General features: G+C 46.0%; 1 protein-coding gene across 1 annotated transcript; it reads left to right on the top strand.

Annotated features, from left to right (window-relative positions):
- Positions 1 to 1,453: 1,453 nt before the first annotated feature.
- e2f7 (E2F transcription factor 7) lies at positions 1,454 to 16,196 on the top strand. Its single transcript, XM_070433908.1, is given in 17 exon segments — positions 1,454 to 1,475; positions 2,184 to 2,247; positions 2,249 to 2,281; positions 2,283 to 2,475; positions 2,685 to 2,844; positions 3,532 to 3,787; positions 5,683 to 5,804; positions 5,807 to 5,830; positions 6,221 to 6,304; positions 6,307 to 6,356; positions 6,738 to 6,924; positions 7,174 to 7,261; positions 8,398 to 8,764; positions 11,908 to 12,000; positions 12,002 to 12,092; positions 12,528 to 12,885; positions 14,123 to 16,196. Coding segments are annotated over 17 exon segments (2,388 nt in total). The 3' UTR covers positions 14,319 to 16,196.
- The last annotated feature ends 2,177 nt before the right edge of the window (positions 16,197 to 18,373 follow it).

Genomic DNA, 18,373 nt, shown 5'->3' with positions numbered 1-18,373 from the left:
AGGAACACCGAAATTTACAGTTGATTTGTCAGAAGACAAACCATCCACATTAGAGGTCGACCGATTATGATTTTTCAACTCCGATACCGATTATTGGAGGACCAAAAAAAGACGATTCCGATTAATCGGCCGATATATATATATATTTATATATATATATGTAATAATGACAATTACAACAATACTGAATGAACAATGTAGGCCTCATTTACACAGTAAATTCATCAGGCTTAAGCCATGTTTCAGTCAGGCCAATCACATCAAGATTATGATCAGTGACTATAACTGCCTTGGAAGTGAGGGATCTAACATTAAGTAGCCCTATTTTGAGATATCACAATCTCTTTCAATAATGACAGGAATGGAGGAGGTCTTTATTCCAGTGAGGTTGCTAATGCGAACACCGCCATGTTTAGTTTTGCCCAACCTAGATCAAGGCACAGACACGTCTCAATGGGGATAGCTGAGCTGACTACACTGACTGTGCTAGTGCAGACTGGCTAACAGCCTGCTGGCAGGCCTGCACCCTATCTTTATGTGGAGCTAGTTAGAGTTAGAGCCCTGTCTATGTTAATAGATGAGATGAGAGCACCCCTCCAGCTAGGATGGAGTCCGTCACTCCTAGCAAGCCAGGCGTGGTCCTGTTTGTTGGTTTGTTGGTGAAAGAGGGCAAATTATCTACACTTCTATCCTTTGGGAGGGACAGAAAACAGTTTTCTATGAATATTATATATTTTTTTAAATACCCTTTGTTCTCCCAAATTTCGTGGTATCCAATTGGTAGTAGTTAGTCTTGTCTCATCGCTGCAATTCCCGTACAGACACAGGAGAGGCGAAGGTCGAGTGCCATGCGTCCTCTGAAACACAACCCAACCAAGCCGCACTGCTTCTTGACACAATGCACATCCAACCCGGAAGCCAGCCGCACCAATGTGCGGAGGAAACACCGAACACCTAGCGACCAGGTCAGTGTGCACTGCGCCCAGCCTGCCACAGGAGTCACTAGTGCGTGTGAGACAAGGATATCCCTGCCGGCCAAACCCTCCCTAACCCGGACAACGCTGGGGCCAATTGTGCGCTGCCCCATGGGCCTCCCGGTCGGCTGCGACAGAGCCTGGGCTCGAACCTAGAATCTCTGGTGGCTCAGCTAGTACTGCGATGAAGTGCCTTAGACCACTGCGCCACCCGGGAGGCCAGAAAACACTTTTCAACCAGCGATTGAGTTGTGAGACTCTGCTGTAGAGCTCATCACTCCCCCTAACTGGGAGGGGCCAGAGACAATTACTCGATGCCGACATCTTTCTAGTTGATTACACGCTGAAGCTATGTTGCGCTTGGTGACCTCTGACTGTTTCATCCTAACATCGTTGGTGCCAGCGTGGATTACAATATCCTATACTCTCTACACTCGCCAGTTTTAGCCTTAGCCAGCACCATCTTCAGATTAGCCTTAATGGCGGTAGCCCTGCCCCCTGGTAAACAGTGTATGATCGCTGAAGTCTAATACTACAGAAAATGGAGTTGGCAATGACTAGGGTTTTCAATTTGTCAGAGCTAATGGTGGGAGGCTTCGGCGTCTCAGACTCGTAACGGGTTGAGGAGAGACCAGAGAAGACTCGGACTCCGACTCGTTGCTAATGGGGAGAACCGGTTGAGCATTCCTACAGCATTTCCTTCCAGAAGCCATGAGAAAAGTGTCCGGCTGCGGGGACTGTGGCGAGGGATTTATATACTATCTGTACTTACTGGTGGCACAGACGCTGTTTCATCCTTTCCTACACTTAAATGACCTTGCTAACGATTGCGTCTGAAGTTTTGCTTGCAGCACGGCTATCCTCACCATCACGATCACCAAGGCGATCGTTCTCCTGTATATATTAGTACAGCAACTGCAATTAGAAGGCATAATGTTAATGTTACTACTTAGCTTCGGCTGTGGAGGTCCTGTGGAACCATGTCCAGATAAAGTGTCCGGGTGGAAAAAGTTGAATGAAAAAAGTTGAGCGAGGGGGAAATATATATATATATATATATATATATATATATATGGTAATTAAAAGTAAAAAACCATAGATAGTTATGCTTACGTTATTTATATTAAGTAGATCTGCCTACAAATGCACCACATTTCATATCACTCCACCCCACTTAATCAAAGTTCATAACATTGTGCTCCTTCACAGGGAACAGATGTGTAGAGCGAAGAAGAACCACCCCTCACAAGATGGACACCACGGCCACCATGCTGCTACGGCAGTAAGCCTCCCACCCCGGAACACCTCCCTAGCACCCTGTTAAGCCTCTGAGTGGGGGGCACCTCCCCACGTGGACCCCTGGACCCCCACTGCCAACCTCAGGATGCTCATCAGTGCTGCCAGCCCTGACATCCGCGACAGAGAGATGAAGAAGGTTCGTTTTAGGCCCATTGAGAATGAGAGAGCAGTGGAGGATGTCGAGGTGGATGGCCCGTGCCAGGTACCCTTTGACCTCTCACCGACTGCACCCCAAATGGCACGCTGTTCCCTTTATAGTGCACCACTTAACCAGGGCCCACAGGGCTGTTATCTTGAATATACACTGACATTATCATCATACTGTTGGATTGTATTATCATCGTCCAACTAATGGATTTATAGATGCTGAAATCGATTACTTTCTTGACAATGCTTTGTCTCTCTGATCAGTTTGATGTGGTGGACGAGGAGGAAGAGAGGGGGAAAGAAAAGCCCAGCAGGAAGCAGAAGAGCCTGGGCCTGCTGTGCCAGAAGTTCCTGGCCCTGTATCCGGACTATCCAACTTCTGACACCATCAGTATCTCATTGGATGAGGTGTCTACCAGCCTGGGTAAGAGCCAATGAATCCAGAGAGGGAGATTACAGCTACACCTGGGTCATGTTCATCAGGGCAAGCGATGTAAAATGTTTTGCAAACGTTTCAACAGTCCYTCCCTGTTTCAGTCCGTTAAATAATAAATGCCATTTAGCAGACGCTTTTATCCGAAGCAACTTAGTCAGGCGGGCAGACATTATACATATGGGCAGTACCGAGAATCGATCCCTTGTCCCTTGTCCCTTGTGTTATATGAATCATGCTCTCCCAACTCAGCTACAAATGACCCGTTGTCTTCCGTTTTATGACTAATGAACACGACCCGGCTTAGGGAGGCTGCCATAATTGGTAACCATAATGGAAGACCATAATGGAAATCGCTCATAAAACGGATATTACATTAGCTATGTGAAATATCATACACTATTGGATTTTGGAAACGGTTGCTATGGATACCTTCACGCAGAGCCCTCGTATCCCACTGTACCTTCCAGAAAAGCACCAGGTTGTAGTATAAACCAATCCATGTCTGAGACTATGAGGAAAGTTAAAAGATGCAGCCAGAAATGATCTACTGCGTCATTAAATCCTGTTGAGGTACCTTAGTTAGAGCTTTGTTATATAACCAGCTCACATAACAGAACACTGAAATCATGTTGCTGACCCCAGTCTGACCTSTCCCTGGTGTCTGTCTGTCTTTAGGGGTGGAGCGGCGGCGGATCTACGACATCATAAACGTCCTGGAGTCTCTGATGATCGTAGGGCGCGTGGCTAAGAACCAGTACGTGTGGTACGGGCGGCGGCGCCTGGGGTCCACCCTGGCCGAGCTGCAGGGGATGGGCAGGCAGCAGCGCTACCACCTGCACATGGAGCAGGCCGGGGAGGGCGGTCACAGAGAGGGAGCCACCACACACACCCCAGAGGGAGGGGAAGGAGACTCCAGCTGTGTGAGAGCAGAGTAGGGGAAATGCCCAGACGCTGACCTGGGTTAGTTTTACATTGTCCTAAAGGGACAATCTCGATCGCTACATCAGGGGCGGCTGATGGACACAGGGTTGAATTATTATAATTTGGGATGTGTGACTGAAGCTAGAAGTTGGTGTCAATTATGCATGTATGTCAATGGGAGATTTGGAGTGCCTTCATGCTCCCTCTGCAACTCAAGTTTGGTTTTGTTTGGATGGCAGGGTGTGTGTTTGACAAAATATTTTTGTCAGATTTTTTGTCTAAATACAGGAAATCTGATTCCTGAATGTTAGGTAAACTGTAACAAGATACTTTCTAGACCACAATGTATTCTGGTCAACCGTCTCCTGAGAGGAGTAGGGTGGAGTCGCCCCTAGACGCTGATCTTGGGTCAGTGTTGCATTTTCCGCACTAATGGTTAAATAAAGTTTAATAAAAAAAATATATAAATTTGCCTTTAAGCCCAGTCAGTGAAAGCATTCCTCATCGTCATGGAGACGAGGGTAGGGGGCAGCGGCCTCCCGGGTTAATCAAGGCTGATGGGATTCTTTGTGTTAATGTGTGTGATGACAAGCGTCCTCGTCAATGTGATGGATCACTAATACAACTGGGAGATGACAGCAGAGGAAGGCGACAGGAGCGAAGCTTGGCGGCGGAGCTTTTGATGTGGCACATATTAATCAGTATCTCCAAACACCCGCTGAAGTTAATTAACCAGACTGTTGGAATATAACGACACAGGGTAGAAGTGATCCATTACCTATCAAGAGAAGCTCCCCCCAATCCTTAACTTAACCTAAATTAACCTTAAATAGGCAATCCTTAACTTAACCTTAACTAGGCAAGTTAGTTAAGAACAAATTATTATTTACAATGGCGGCTACCCCGGCCAAACCCTAACCTGGACGACGCTGGCTGTGTGTTCAACGTGGCTAATTAGCTAACTAGTTAGCTGCATGTAGCTGGCTAACAGAATCCAAAGCTATTGTTCCCTAGAGAGGCAGTGGTTGCCATGGATCTGGCGTCCCCTCCTGCAGGACACTAGGCCTGCCACTTCCCGTCATAATGTGTCCCTTTGAGAGGAGGGCAGAGTCACTTTCTCTCACTGAATAAGGAACGTTGTCGTTCGTATTATGGTCCTGTTTGACAAGCCACCTGTTTGACAGGTTACTCAGGTCTTGAATCAAATTTCCATCGTTCTCTGTAACATGGACCATAAAGTATATTATTATAGGAGAGGGTGTGACTAAGCATACAAGCCTGCACGTCCTATTCATTAGTGCACACCGTCGCAAAACGTTTTGCAACGGAAAAGCGGAAACAAGTTCAGGCAGTTCCTCGTTTCTGTCCATTTTCTTCTGTTTGCCTTAGTGAATAGGACCCCGTATTCCTTAACTTGTCCTGCTTGTCTTTGCACTTAGTGAAAGGACCCGTATTCCTTTAACTTGTCCTGCTTGTTGTGCACTTAGTGAATAGGACCGTATTCCTTTAACTTTGTCCTGCTTGTCTGTTTGCCACTTAGTGAATAGGACCCCGTATTCCCTTAACTTGTCCTGCTTGTTGTTTGCACTAGTGAATAGACCCCGTATTCCCTTTAACGTTGTCCTGCTGTCTGTTTGCCACTTAGTGAATAGGACCCCGTATTCCTTTAACTTTGTCTGCTTGTTGTTGCCATTAGTGAATAGACCCGTTTCCCTTTACTTGTCCTGCTTGTCTGTTTCCACTTAGTGAATAGGACCCCGTATTCCCTTAACTTGTCGCTTGTTGTTGCCACTTAGTGATAGGACCCCGTATTCCTTTACTTTGTCTGCTTGTCTGTTTGCCACTTAGTGAATAGGACCCCGTATTCCCTTTAACTTTGTCTGCTTGTCTGTTGCAGCGCCGCAGCACCAGGAAAGACAAGTCCCTACGCATCATGAGTCAGAAGTTTGTCATGCTCTTCCTGGTGTCCAGGACCCAGCCGGTCACTCTGGACGTGGCCGCCAAAATCCTCATCGAGGAAAGCCAGGACCCGCCAGCCACAGCAAGTACAAAAGTAAGCATCCTATTACCTACATAGTGCACGACTTTTGACCAGAGCTCATAGGGATCTTGAGGGTTTTGCCGTCAGTCAAAGAGCCTCTGAACACAACATCAAGTCCAGGTACTCCCTGCCTGTTTCAGTCAGTTTCTCCCCTTTGTGGCCTAATGGTCACAGCCCAGCCACCAAATAGCTGCAGGTTGAAGTTTCCCTAGTACGGGTCTAGGATCAACTTCTCCTCTAATAATCCTAACCTTAAACATTAGTGGGGAAGATGCAAAACTGACCCAAGATCGGCGTCTAGGGGCAACGTCACTGTACACTCAGATACCCCAGACATCCTCCAATGTCCTTTTTACTGGGTTAGGGTTAAAAATGATACATCTGATTAGAATCTGTCTTCAGCTAAGGTGCGGCGGCTGTATGACATCGCCAACGTCCTGACGAGTCTGGGATTGATCAAGAAGGTCCACGTCCGGGAGGAGAGGGGGGGAAGCCTGCGTTCAAATGGATCGGCCCGGCAGACTTCCACAGCAGCATGGTAAGATTGAATTGAAATGATTTGGGTAGTGAATAATACAGCCAGATGTGGATCCCAGAGGATAGCACTTAAAAGCATTCATTAAAACACTTCACACAGTGGTCCTCGGTGGTAAAACAAATAACATCACCCATATTGGTTCGGAAGGGCATCAGCTCAGTACTTCATAGGAGACCATCTATTAAACATGTTATAGTGATGGAAATGATTCATTATACATTTATAATGGAACTGTCTTCACTTCTACTAAAACTAATCATAAACCTGTCTACTGACCAAGACTAACTCTGGGATGAATTTCCACTAGGCACAGATCTAGGATCAGCTTCTTCTCCTATCCTAGCCTATCTATTAGTGTGGAAAATGTTAAACTGACCCAAGATCAGTGTCACAGAATCACTGACCACTCTGTTTTTCAACAGAGGACTCGGAAGCTGTGGCGGCCATCGCTCTTCCGGGTGGAGGAAACAGAAGCTGGCACGCCATGCCTCCTTCAGTGTGGTGCCCACCTCCGTGGCCAGCAAGCCGTGTCAACTCGGCGCCCAGCAGCCACGCAGAGAGGTCACGGGTAAGGAGTCAGGACAGACAGCTCACATCACAACTGGTTTCCATGACTCAGTGGGTTAGAGCACATAGCTGTCAACTGTCAACCAACTACGAATCTGTTGATATGCCAGGGTTCAAGGTAGGGGTAGACTTAGGACAAGGTTAGGGCAAGCAGCTAGTTAGTTGAACATCTACCAACCATCTATTTGGGACCATTCAATAAAGTAATACCTGTAAATGGGATTAACTCAGTCTCCTCGGTTCTGTCCAGGTCTGCTTCCCCAGTCAGTGGACTATTCCAGAAGGTGTGTGAGCAGCAGCGCGGTGTGCCGGCTGCAGTTTGGAACCACTGTTACAGGGTAAGTAGAACACACACGGAAGGAGGCTCCCTCACACACACACCAAACATCCAGGCTCCTGTTCCTAATCACACCATCACTTTTCATACGCCATCCAGTGGTACTAACCTTAGTTTACTGCAAACAATCTACAACTTCTGTGTTGCATTTCATGATCTATTACACTGCCTGTTGCCAAGGACCAGCTTGTGTGTTGAATGTAATGACACATCAGGTCCACTGGTATACAACAGGGCTGCCATGTCAATAAATATATGGATGTATCCCAAATGGCACCCTATATGGTGCACTACTTTTGACCAGAGCCCTATGGGAGCCCTATGTGCCCTGGTCAAAAGTAGTGCACTATATAGTGAATAAGGGGCCATTTGAGACACGGACTATATGGTGATTTAGTTGCAACTCAGGAACAGGAAACTGGGCCCTTAGAGGAAGTGATGCGTGCAAATGACCACTGCCAGCTCGGATGCAAAGCGTTATTGGTCCACGTCTCACAGTTCATTTCATTTATAAAAGGTGGTTTTCGTAATGGTTCGCTTTGAGTTTTTACTCTTACCCTGGTGTTTGTTTAGGCTGGGTTTGACATGTTTTACATGAGTTGGCTGCAGTGTCTCCTGGTCCTCTCGGTTTCTGACCATTTCTACTAGGGATGTGGTGGCTACTTCGCCGGTGGCCAAGCCACAGCCGTCTCAAGGCTGTTGCTGCTCTAAGTGTTTTTGGAGTGGGGATGGAGGAGTTGAGTAAAGGTCGCTGGTTCCAAACTGCTGAGAGGGAGTGTTTTTTTTGTTGTTGTATTTTTTACAATTGAAATCTGGTCTGGCTAATGAACCGTCACCACAGTGTTCTGTTTTTCTGGCAAAAATAACATTTAAGGATTTTACTACTATATGTTTCTACATTCTAATGTCCCATCTTTTTATCAACAGTATAATGCAGGGGTGTGAAACTCAGTTCCTAGAGGACCATGTCTGATTAAGACCTAGAGAGTTCCTAACTAATTAATATCATTCATTGGAGTGAAAACCCGCAGACACTCGGCCCTCCAGGAAATGAATTTGACAGCCCTGCTACAGAGYATTTGCTTGGAGAGAATGACAGAAACATATGTCTAAGTTGGTTCCTCTGTGTCTTTGCAGTGTCTCCCACCCCAGCGGCGGACTTCAGAGCCCCACCCACAGTGACGGCAACTCCCTGCTCTGCTCCCCGGGCCTAGCCCCCCTGGCCGTGCCCGTCCACCCAGAGGGTTCATACGTGGGACCCCTGTCCCCACAACCCCCATTTCCCCCCCATCCCCACCACATGGCCTATCTACCCAGCCTGTCCCAGGCCTCGGTGGTCATGCTGTACGGAGGTCCGGCGGCGCAGGATGGGCTTGACTGCTTGACCACGGAAGTTCAAAGGTCACCGGGGTCAGGGTCCAGAGAGAGCATCCTGGGGAAGAGGAAGAAGGATGAAGGAGTGGAGGAGAAGAGGGAGTCGCCTGAGACGGAGCTATCTGATAGGGTGAGTTTGTGGAGAAAAGTGAAATCCACAGATGTACTGTGGATCTCTGATTGACCATAAGCCTGASACGCTTCAGGTAGTCGTTGTCCATATTTCCACACTGTACCTAGGATCAACTCTGACCTTAGATCACTGTAGATCATCCTCCTCCTGCTAGACCACAGTAATGTATGATCCATATTTAAAGGGGAAGTTCAGTGTTTTACTACTTAACGATAGAGGGTTCCTCACCCTGAAAGTTGTGAAACTAAACTTCCCCTTTTAAATTAGAAGCGTTGGTTGGTGGATTTTGACCATCCGACAGACAGGTCAGGGAGAGCGACGCTTCATACTGTAACGTCTGGGGCCTAGATTCAATCAGATCAAGCGTTAACCGGTGATAGCTGACACTTCATAGCTGATGTGTCGGAGGTGGAACTGCATTGGCGCTGTCAAATCGGTCTTGATCATTGTCAAAGCCACACGGTCCCACTCATGTGGAATTTCAGAAGGAGAAAGTGTAGGCTACATAGAAATAATGAGTTCTATCAATGTTCAATCTTGTAAACGAGGCTGCATGGGATTCTATAATATGCGACTCTGTGCAGCCAATGGCAATGTCCGCTTTAGGTATAATGAGCTGAGCTGCTTGTGGATTTGACAGCTCTAACGCAGTTCACCTCTTACACGCCAAAACAATCTCTATGCCAATGTCACATAAAGCAGATCTGATTGAATAGAACCCTCAGTCTTAATAACACACTGGTTGGTTTCCAAGGTGACCAGTACACCCTTTATGCATTGTCAATAATGAGCTTCCCAATGATGCCCTTTCGTTATTTAAGGAGGACTCACACACTGATAGGACTGCTGAGAAGTCACACACACACACAACTGTCTGTCTGGACACTCCAGTTAGACCCACTCTAAAATCACAGTAATAACTTTGTCCTCTGTTGGTTTAATTCAACATGTGTACTGGAAGTCTGTGTTGCTTCCTATTTGGCACCTATTTGCTATATAGTAGGCACTACTTTGAACCAGGGTCTATAGGGTAGTGCACTATGTAGGGAATAGGGTGCCATTTGAGAGGCAGACCATGACTTTGTGAGGTTTATTACATGTGAGGTGAGAATGACATAATGTGTCTGTTTATGTTCAGCGATCTCTTCATAATGAAAAGAGGTTTCCTCAAGTTTCTTAGCAACATTATACTGATTGATTAGAGAAGCGAGAGCTTCTGATGATGATATGAAGACATTGAAGTAGTAGAGGACATTATGAAGACATTGAAGTAGTAGAGGACAGCATGATGATATGAAGACATTGACGTAGTAGAGGACATTATGAAGACATTGACGTAGTAAGAGGACATTATGAAGAATTGAAGTAGTAGAGGACAGCATGATATATGAAGACATTGAAGTAGTAGAGGACAATTATTTCAGTATATTTCATCATCATACATTCTGTGATTTAATTCAGAAAATGCAGGAAATCTTGTTAATGATTCCCGAAAGCGAAGACATTAAAATATGAATCACTGCATGCTCACTGACTGGGATAAAAGTATTCCAAGTTGTAATTAAACACAATGTCATTATCATTTGGTGGGCATGTGATATTTGTAATTGTACCAAACCCCAGACTATTAATCTCAGCCTCTCATTCCATTCAAATTGAGGAGCAGAGAAGTCATGGTGTGTGTGCAAATCCACACAGTATTCTTACCTACCAGTAGTCTAGTAACATTCACCTGAAGCAGACACAAAATCCTCTGCAGAGTAGCAATAGCAGTTCACATTTACGTTTGCTTGAAAAATTAGCAAAACAGAGACTATCATTTTTGTAGATGAGCATGCAATTTCATGGCTCATTATTTGAGAGGGAAATGTGATCAAAGCTCATCGTAAATTAATTATGGGATGCACCAGGGAGCGCTGCAGCATTGGGCTGTGGGAGGGTCACATTAAAAACTGAAGAACAGGAGCTGATCGTGGACTACAGGAAAAGGCAGGCCGAACAGGCCCCATTAACTGTAGTGGAGCGGGTCGAGAGTTTCAAGTGCCTTGGTGTCCATATCACCACAAACTATCACGGTCGAACACCAAGACAGTCGTGAAGAGGGCACGACAACACCTTTTCCCCTTCAGGAGACTGAAGTAGGTTTGGCATGGGTCCCAGAATCCTCAAAAAGTTCTACAGCTGCACCATCGAGAGCATCCTGACCGGTTGCATCACCGCCTGTATGGCAACTGCTCGGATCTAACCGTAAGGCCCTACAGAGGGTAGTGTGTACGGCCCAGTACATACGGGGGCCAAGCTTCCTGCCATCCAGGACCTATATACTAGGCGGTGCAGAGAAAAGCCCAAAGAATTGTCAGACTCCAGTCACCCAAGTTATAGACTGTTTTCTCTGCTACCGCACGGCAAGCGGTACCGGAGCGCCAAGTCTTGGACACAAAAGGCTCTTTTAAGCTTCTACCACAAGCCATAAGCCTGCTGAAAATTAATCAAATGGCCCCGGACTATTTACATTGACCCCTCCTCCCTTTTGTACGCTGCTGCTACTCGCTGTTTATCTATGCATAGTCTTTCACCCTACCTACATGTACAAATGACCTCTACCACTGTACCCCTGGACATTGACTCGGTACAGGTATATATAGCCGTTATTGTTATTTTGTTCTTTTTGTTATTTTTTACTTTAGTTAATTTGGTAAATATTTTCTTAACTCTTCTTGAACTGCACTGTTGGTTAAGGGCTTGTAAGTCAGGTTTTCACGGTAAGGTCTACACTTGTTATATTCGGGGGCATGTGACAATAAAGTTTGATTTGATCTTCCTTTTCACACGCATCAGGCTCCGAGGGAGAAGTCCCCCTACACTCTTAGAATGCAAAGGTGCCATCTAGAACCTTATAGGGTTCTTCGGGCTATACCGTACAGCGGGTTCTACCTGAACCAAAAGGGTTCTCCTATGGGGACAGCTGAAGAACCCTTTGGGACCCTTTTTTCTAAGAGTGTAGGTACATTTCTAGGATCAGCTTCCCCTCCCTCAATCCTACCTTAGTTATTAGTGGGGGAAATACAACACTGACCAAGATCAGCGTCTAGGAGCAACTTCACCTCCTCTCTCATGTCTCTTGTTTTTTCTTTTCCTAGAGGAGGAGTGTGGAGGGAAACAGCCTGTCAGATGACCACCAGCCCAAGGACCAGCTCTGGGGCATCCAGGGGGGTCGTCAGGGAAGAGGCCCCATTGAGAGTCTCAGCGACGGGGAGGTGGGCAGACGAGCCCCACAACAACCTGGTCCAGCCTTCACACTACCTCTATGTGCCTAACTCTGCAGGTATGCTATGTTAAAAACAACTCGTGCAGTCAGTCAGTGTTGCAGTGTTGCTCAGTTAAGTCTCTTATCCACACTAGCATCATTTTTTTAGTATGCGTGTCTGAAACCTGATCTTGAGACTCTGCCAGGATGGATATTGGACTGTACAGGACGTGCTGATAGACTTGTTGTAAGGTCTTCTTGGAGCAGTGTCCTTAACGTAGTGACCTCAGTCCCATGTCTTTTCAAGATAAAGCATGTGTGAGTGATGATCCACCTATTTTTCTAGATGTTGTTGTGATTGTTGGCGGCACCTCGTCTCCTGTTGTGTGTTGAAGCGATGTCTACTCCCCTCAGGGTTCCGTTGGGCGCTGGTCTAAAAGTAGTGCACTAAATAGGGAATAGGGTGCCATTTTTCACAGATGACTCGCCCTCACTACACCCTTTCCCCTCCAGGTCTCAACAGTCTCAACTTCCTCCTCTCTGCTGGTCAGACGACAGGCGGCCTGACTCTACCTGCTGGCACCCTGCCTATGTCCTCGTGTCCTCCTCCACCCTCTCCCCTACCCACTCATGACCAACAGGGGCGATGCCAATCTCAATTTCAACATGTCTGCCATGATTGTCCCCCGCCTGCTTCGTGGTGGGATCCGCCGGCCCCTACGCAGTGGCCGAGCCCGGAGTACAATGGGGTGGCAGTGGCGCCGGCCCTCTCCAGTCCAGAGCAGCACAGGCTGTTCGGGTGTCGGCACCCTACCTCCACATTCTCCCTTGGAGTCCAGGCGCCTCTGACTTCATCCAGACAGAGACACAGGTGAGACAAGCAGGAAGCAGGCAAGGAGGACAGACAGGCAGGCAGGAGACAGGCAGGCAGGAAGACAGGCAGGCAGGAAAACAGGCAGGCAGGAGCACAGGCAGGCAGGAAGACAGGCAGGCAGGAAGACAGGCGGCAGGAAGACAGCAGGCAGGAAGACAGACAGAACAGGAAGGAAAGACAGACAGACAGGAGGAAGACAGAGACAGGAAGGAAGATAGAGCAGAAGAGACAGACAGACAGGAAGGAAGATAGACAGACAGAGGAAGTAGAAGACAGACAGGAAGATAGATAGATACAGGCAGGCAGTGAAGAATAGATAGATAGAATAGACAGGCAGGCAGGCAGGAAGATAGATAAACAGACAGACAAGACAGTGCCTTAACACTTCACATGGATCAGATTATATTTGGAAAGCAGTTAAATCCAGTACACATGTGTATGACCTTTTGTGTAGCAGACAAACACTGGAAATGCCACCAGTCAACTGCGTGTATCGTGTTTAACTACTCCACAGCAGTTCAGCTTTCGTCTGCTTTAAAAAGATTATCCCGGAAAGGAAAATATAGCTTTTTTTCACCTCAGCAGAGTTCATGATTCTTTGGTCATTAAAAGACAAACTCCCAATTATAGCTCTGATGAGTACTCTGTGCCTCGAGAGACTTCTCAGACTCCGGTTGCATCCCAAATTGGACTCTATTCCTATAGCTATAACTCACTACTTTTGACCAAGCCCATAGGACGTTTGTCTAAAGTAGTTGCATTATGTAGGGAAATAGGGTACATTTTGGCACACAGACTCTCGTCAGTTAGCTTTCAGCGCCAAATGAAGGGACATTATTAATGATTGACGACGCCAACGTGTACATCCGTAACAAATGATCAGCCATGTACACGGTCTCCCATTCCTGCATGCACTCCCTCTCCTAACATTGATGGAATGAAGACTGTATAACAGTGGTCCGTTTCCAAATTTTGTTCTCTTGCTGCTTAGAAAATGCATAGCTATGTTCAAGCTGAAATGTTATCCTTCACTGGAAAACATTGTGTTTCTTAGAATTTGAATTGAGTGGTATTTTATAAGGCTGGTATTTGGAAGAGGGGTGAGGGGTAGATGGAATACTGTCACAGTGATACTCTACTGCAGAGTGATTATTCATCTGGAGTGAGATGCTCGGCAGATGCAGTGTTCCTTAAACTGTGTGGTTTCAGGGCCTCACTCTCTTGTCTCCCACAGACACCACAGACTCCCAAGGAGGCGGCAGCTGGCGGTGGCTCAAGGCCTTTTCTTCAGACGCCGGGACCTGGGAACGGCCACCACAACCCCCGTGGCCCGCGACGAGGCTCGCCCCAGAGGAGGCTGGACATCGGCCAACACTGACCAATTAGAAGTCTGGGGACCTTTTAGAGTGGGCGTGGCTGTTAGTTTATAACTGAAAGGCTGCCTAGTGTCCCGAGAGGAATGGACAAATGTTTCTCCGGCTAACGTGCTCTGACTGCGCTGGCTCTGGCTTTACTCCCCACTGACTCTCAGGGTTTCTTCTGTATGACCTGTTGGTTTCATAACTTGGTGCTTCGCCTTATTACTAGTGAATGAATGCTAGTCTATACGATTCCTCCTTTAAGTGCCTCATCATGTAGGCGAAGTTGCCCCTAGACTCTGATTTTGGGCCAGTTTGCATTTCCCCACTAATGGTTAAGGTTAGGATTGGGGGAAGGGAAGCTGATCTAGGGGAAACTTCACCCTCGAGTTCCTCATGATTGGACTGTGGGACACCGAATACTATCAGAGGACTCCGGGAAGCAGTGTTGTTCTTTTTGTTTTAGTGCCCTCCTGTGGTGGGAGTTAGGTACCTCATATTTATTTTTCTAGTGTATCTTCCATAAAAAGATTGAGCTACCTTGGTAATCGCTCCACCCATTACTTATTTATAATCTCAACGTTATTTATATATTAACTAAATATTCTGTTGACTATTGGGACTGTTGAGTAGCAATTCTGATGATGTTACTCTACTTTTAGCACTAAGTATTTAAGAATATACGTCTGATTTTTGAGAGTTTCGCTGGCTCCGTAGGGATTGGGTAAAAACGGTATCCGTAGGAAAAGGGAAAACGTTGATCATAGGTGAATGATATCTGTGGAGCGGAAAGGTTTCCATGAAGACACATTTCAGAAACTGGTGTTGGTAATAAGTCATGATGTGGAAGAGAAATCGATACGCTTCTCGGTTGCACTTCTAGCGTGTTACTGACCTGGCTCCAAGAGAGGTTTAAAAACCACTGCTTTTCACTGTGCAAATAGGTCTTAACTTAACTCAAAAACTATATTATTTTGCTATGTGTTTCATTAGTCCATTGTTTGATATAGTCCAAAAATGTTTTGGGTGGAGTTTTCCTAAGCAGTCACAGCAACAATTGGTGAGCGTAAGGCCTACAAAATGGTTGCCAAGGTTTTTGGTACAGAGACTGGCATCTTGGCCATCCAAAGGGTTATGTATTTTTTACAACTAATGTGGTTTACAGGTTTCCAATTGTTGGGCTTTAAGAATGACCCCAAATACCAGCATCGCTCTCTGTCAATGTGTATGTGCTTACGCCACCGCATGCAAGGTGAAACTAAATGTGAAATGATTTGATGATGTTACAAGATACTTGAATTACTTAGTTATCCAGTGGTATACACTGGAGACTAGAGAAAATATCAAAGTACTTGTATTTAATGCATTAAATGACCGTGCATTAGAGTTTGGCCTGGAATATTTTGGGGGGAGTAATTGAGGAAAAGTTACATTACACCAAAGGGTGCTGATCATCTACTTGAACTGTAGAACACAGGAGGTTGGTGGCACCTTAKTTGGGGAGGACGGGCTCATGGTAATGACTGGAGCGGTATCAAATACAGCACACATGGCTTACATGTGTTTGATGCCATTCCATTTGCTCCGTTCAGGCCGTTATTATGAGCCGTCCCCCGTCAGCGGCCTCCACTGCTGTAGATGTGTTGTTCATGTACAGAAATCTTTCTTTTTTTTAACCAGTCATTATTTTTGTATATTGTATTCATATGTTTTTAATTATTACTTCAAAACCTTGAAATGTTTAATTTTAATGCTGCTTCTTATCATAAAATAATAATTGCACTGCTAGTTTCTGTAGTTATCTGTCCGCTGCTTTGTAGGAAACCTTTTCTAACATTACAACACAGTTATTTTCACAGTGCTTACTACTAGCTGTGTGTATGTTATGGGACAAACAGTTTCTTTCTCTAGACATCCACAACCTTTGTAATAAAAAAGTGAAAATGTCCAGCTACGTTTCGTGTTGTTTTCATAGAAATGCAAGTGATATGAGCAACTCGTTGTATTTCTCACAAATAGATTTTGCACAGGTAAATCTAGTGTTGTATATCTAGCTCTGAGCAATGACACTTCGTTTTGTCAAATTACAACATATTTCGCCACAGGAAGTTGTACTACACAATGTAGTGAATAAGGCACTGGCACTTGGCTGCCATTGAAGGAACTGACCAATAGATGGCAGTAGATCACTCAAAGAAACAGCATGCCACCATATATAAAGGCCCTGAATGAATACTTGCATCCTTCCTTCTTCCTCTGAAGTATTCACTAGTCTGACATGGACATGCCTGGATTGGTCATCTATCAGATCACGTTAATTATTCTAACAGTATGCAAACAGGGCCAACGACCTCTCTAAATCCAATCAAAGCTGTCCTAATAATAGAGGTCAGAGGTCAGGCAAACACATCCTGTCAGTGTGACTGCAGACCAATCTGGTATTTTATTACAGGTGTAATAAACCTGGTGGGTTGCTGCCCATAGGATCGGTTCGGGCTTAGGCCTTGTATGTATTTACGACATCATAAACATCTGTAGATGAATCAACGGCATAGGCTGGTAGTGGCCAGGCATWKAAAAATWAATATTTAACAGCCAATGACGTCCAGTTAAMTATAACGTACGGGTATTCTCCCCCTGAAGGTACACAAACCATACACAAATACACAATTCTTCAACTAGGAGAACAGAGTAGACGGTCATGTCTGGGCTCTTATTTCATTCATAATTGATATTAGAGAATGCCTGAGTGAATTGCTCAGCCTTAGACAAACATGAAACAAAAGTCTCTGTTTAGACTTCAGATAACCATTTGATATCTGTGGTGTTTGATATGAAAAATGTATTACAATATCAGTCCTGAAGTCATCTTTCTCCATTGATGGGTATATCAAGAAGATCATGGTTGCGTCATAATGACGTGTTCTGCATAAGTTGGAATGAGCTGCAAAAGAGTAGCAGGCCAGCATCTCTGTCTGGAGAAACAAGAGTAGCAGGCCAGCATCTCTGTCTGGAGGAAACAAGAGTAGCAGGCCAGCATCTCTGTCTGGAGGAAACAAGAGTAAGCAGGCCAGCATCTCTGTCTGGAGGAAACAAGAGTAGCAGGCCAGCATCTCTGTCTGGAGGAAACAAGAGTAGCAGGCCACCATCTCTGTCTGGAGGAAACAAGAGTAGCAGGCCAGCATCTCTGTCTGGAGGAAACAAGAGTAGCAGGCCAGCACTCTGTCTGGAGGAAACCAAGAGTAGCAGGCCAGCATCTCTGTCTGGAGGAAACAAGAGTAGCAGGCCCAGCATCTCTGTCTGGAGGAAACAAGAGTAGCAGGCCAGCATCTCTGTCTGAGGAAACAAAGAGTAGCAGGCCAGCATCTCTGTCTGGAGAAACAAGAGTAGCAGGCCAGCATCTATGTCTGGAGGAACAAGAGTAGCAGGCCAGCATCTCTGTCTGGAGGAAACAAGAGTAGCAGGCCAGCATCTTGTCTGGAGGAAACAAGAGTAGCAGGCCAGCATCTCTGTCTGGAGGAAACAAGAGTAGCAGGCCAGCATCTCTGTCTGGAGGAAACAAGAGTAGCAGGCCAGCATCTCTGTCTGGAGGAACAAAGAGTAGCAGGCCAGCATCTCTGTCTGGAGGAAACATAGTAGCAGGCCAGCATCTCTGTCTGGAGGAAACAAGAGTAGCAGGCCAGCATCTCTGTCTGGAGGAACAAGAGTAGCAGGCCAGCATCTATGTCTGAGGAAACAAGAGTAGCAGGCCAGCATCTCTGTCTGGAGGAAACAAGAGTAGCAGACCAGCATCTATGTCTGGAGGAAACAAGAGTAGCAGGCCAGCATCTCTGTCTGGAGGAAACAGAAGTAGCAGGCCAGCATCTTGTCTGGAGGAAACAAGAGTAGCAGGCCAGCATCTCTGTCTGGAGGAAACAAGAGTAGCAGGCACATCTATGTCTGAGGAAACAAGAGTAGCAGGCCAGCATCTCTGTCTGGAGGAAACAAGCAACATATATGACTTCTAGCCAAGTTACACGGGCCTCAGCTAACACTTTATTTAGTCATATTGGGACATTTTCAACTACATGGCCAACAATTATGCAGTTCTTTGGAAGACAAAAAGAATGAATTTGTTCTAGTGATTG

The sequence above is a fragment of the Salvelinus sp. IW2-2015 genome, linkage group LG22 (assembly GCF_002910315.2).
Source record: "Salvelinus sp. IW2-2015 linkage group LG22, ASM291031v2, whole genome shotgun sequence".
In the NCBI taxonomy this organism is placed as follows: Eukaryota; Metazoa; Chordata; class Actinopteri; order Salmoniformes; family Salmonidae; genus Salvelinus; species Salvelinus sp. IW2-2015.
The sequence above is the reverse complement of the archived record's forward strand: the minus strand, read 5'-3'. Positions and strand labels throughout refer to the sequence as shown.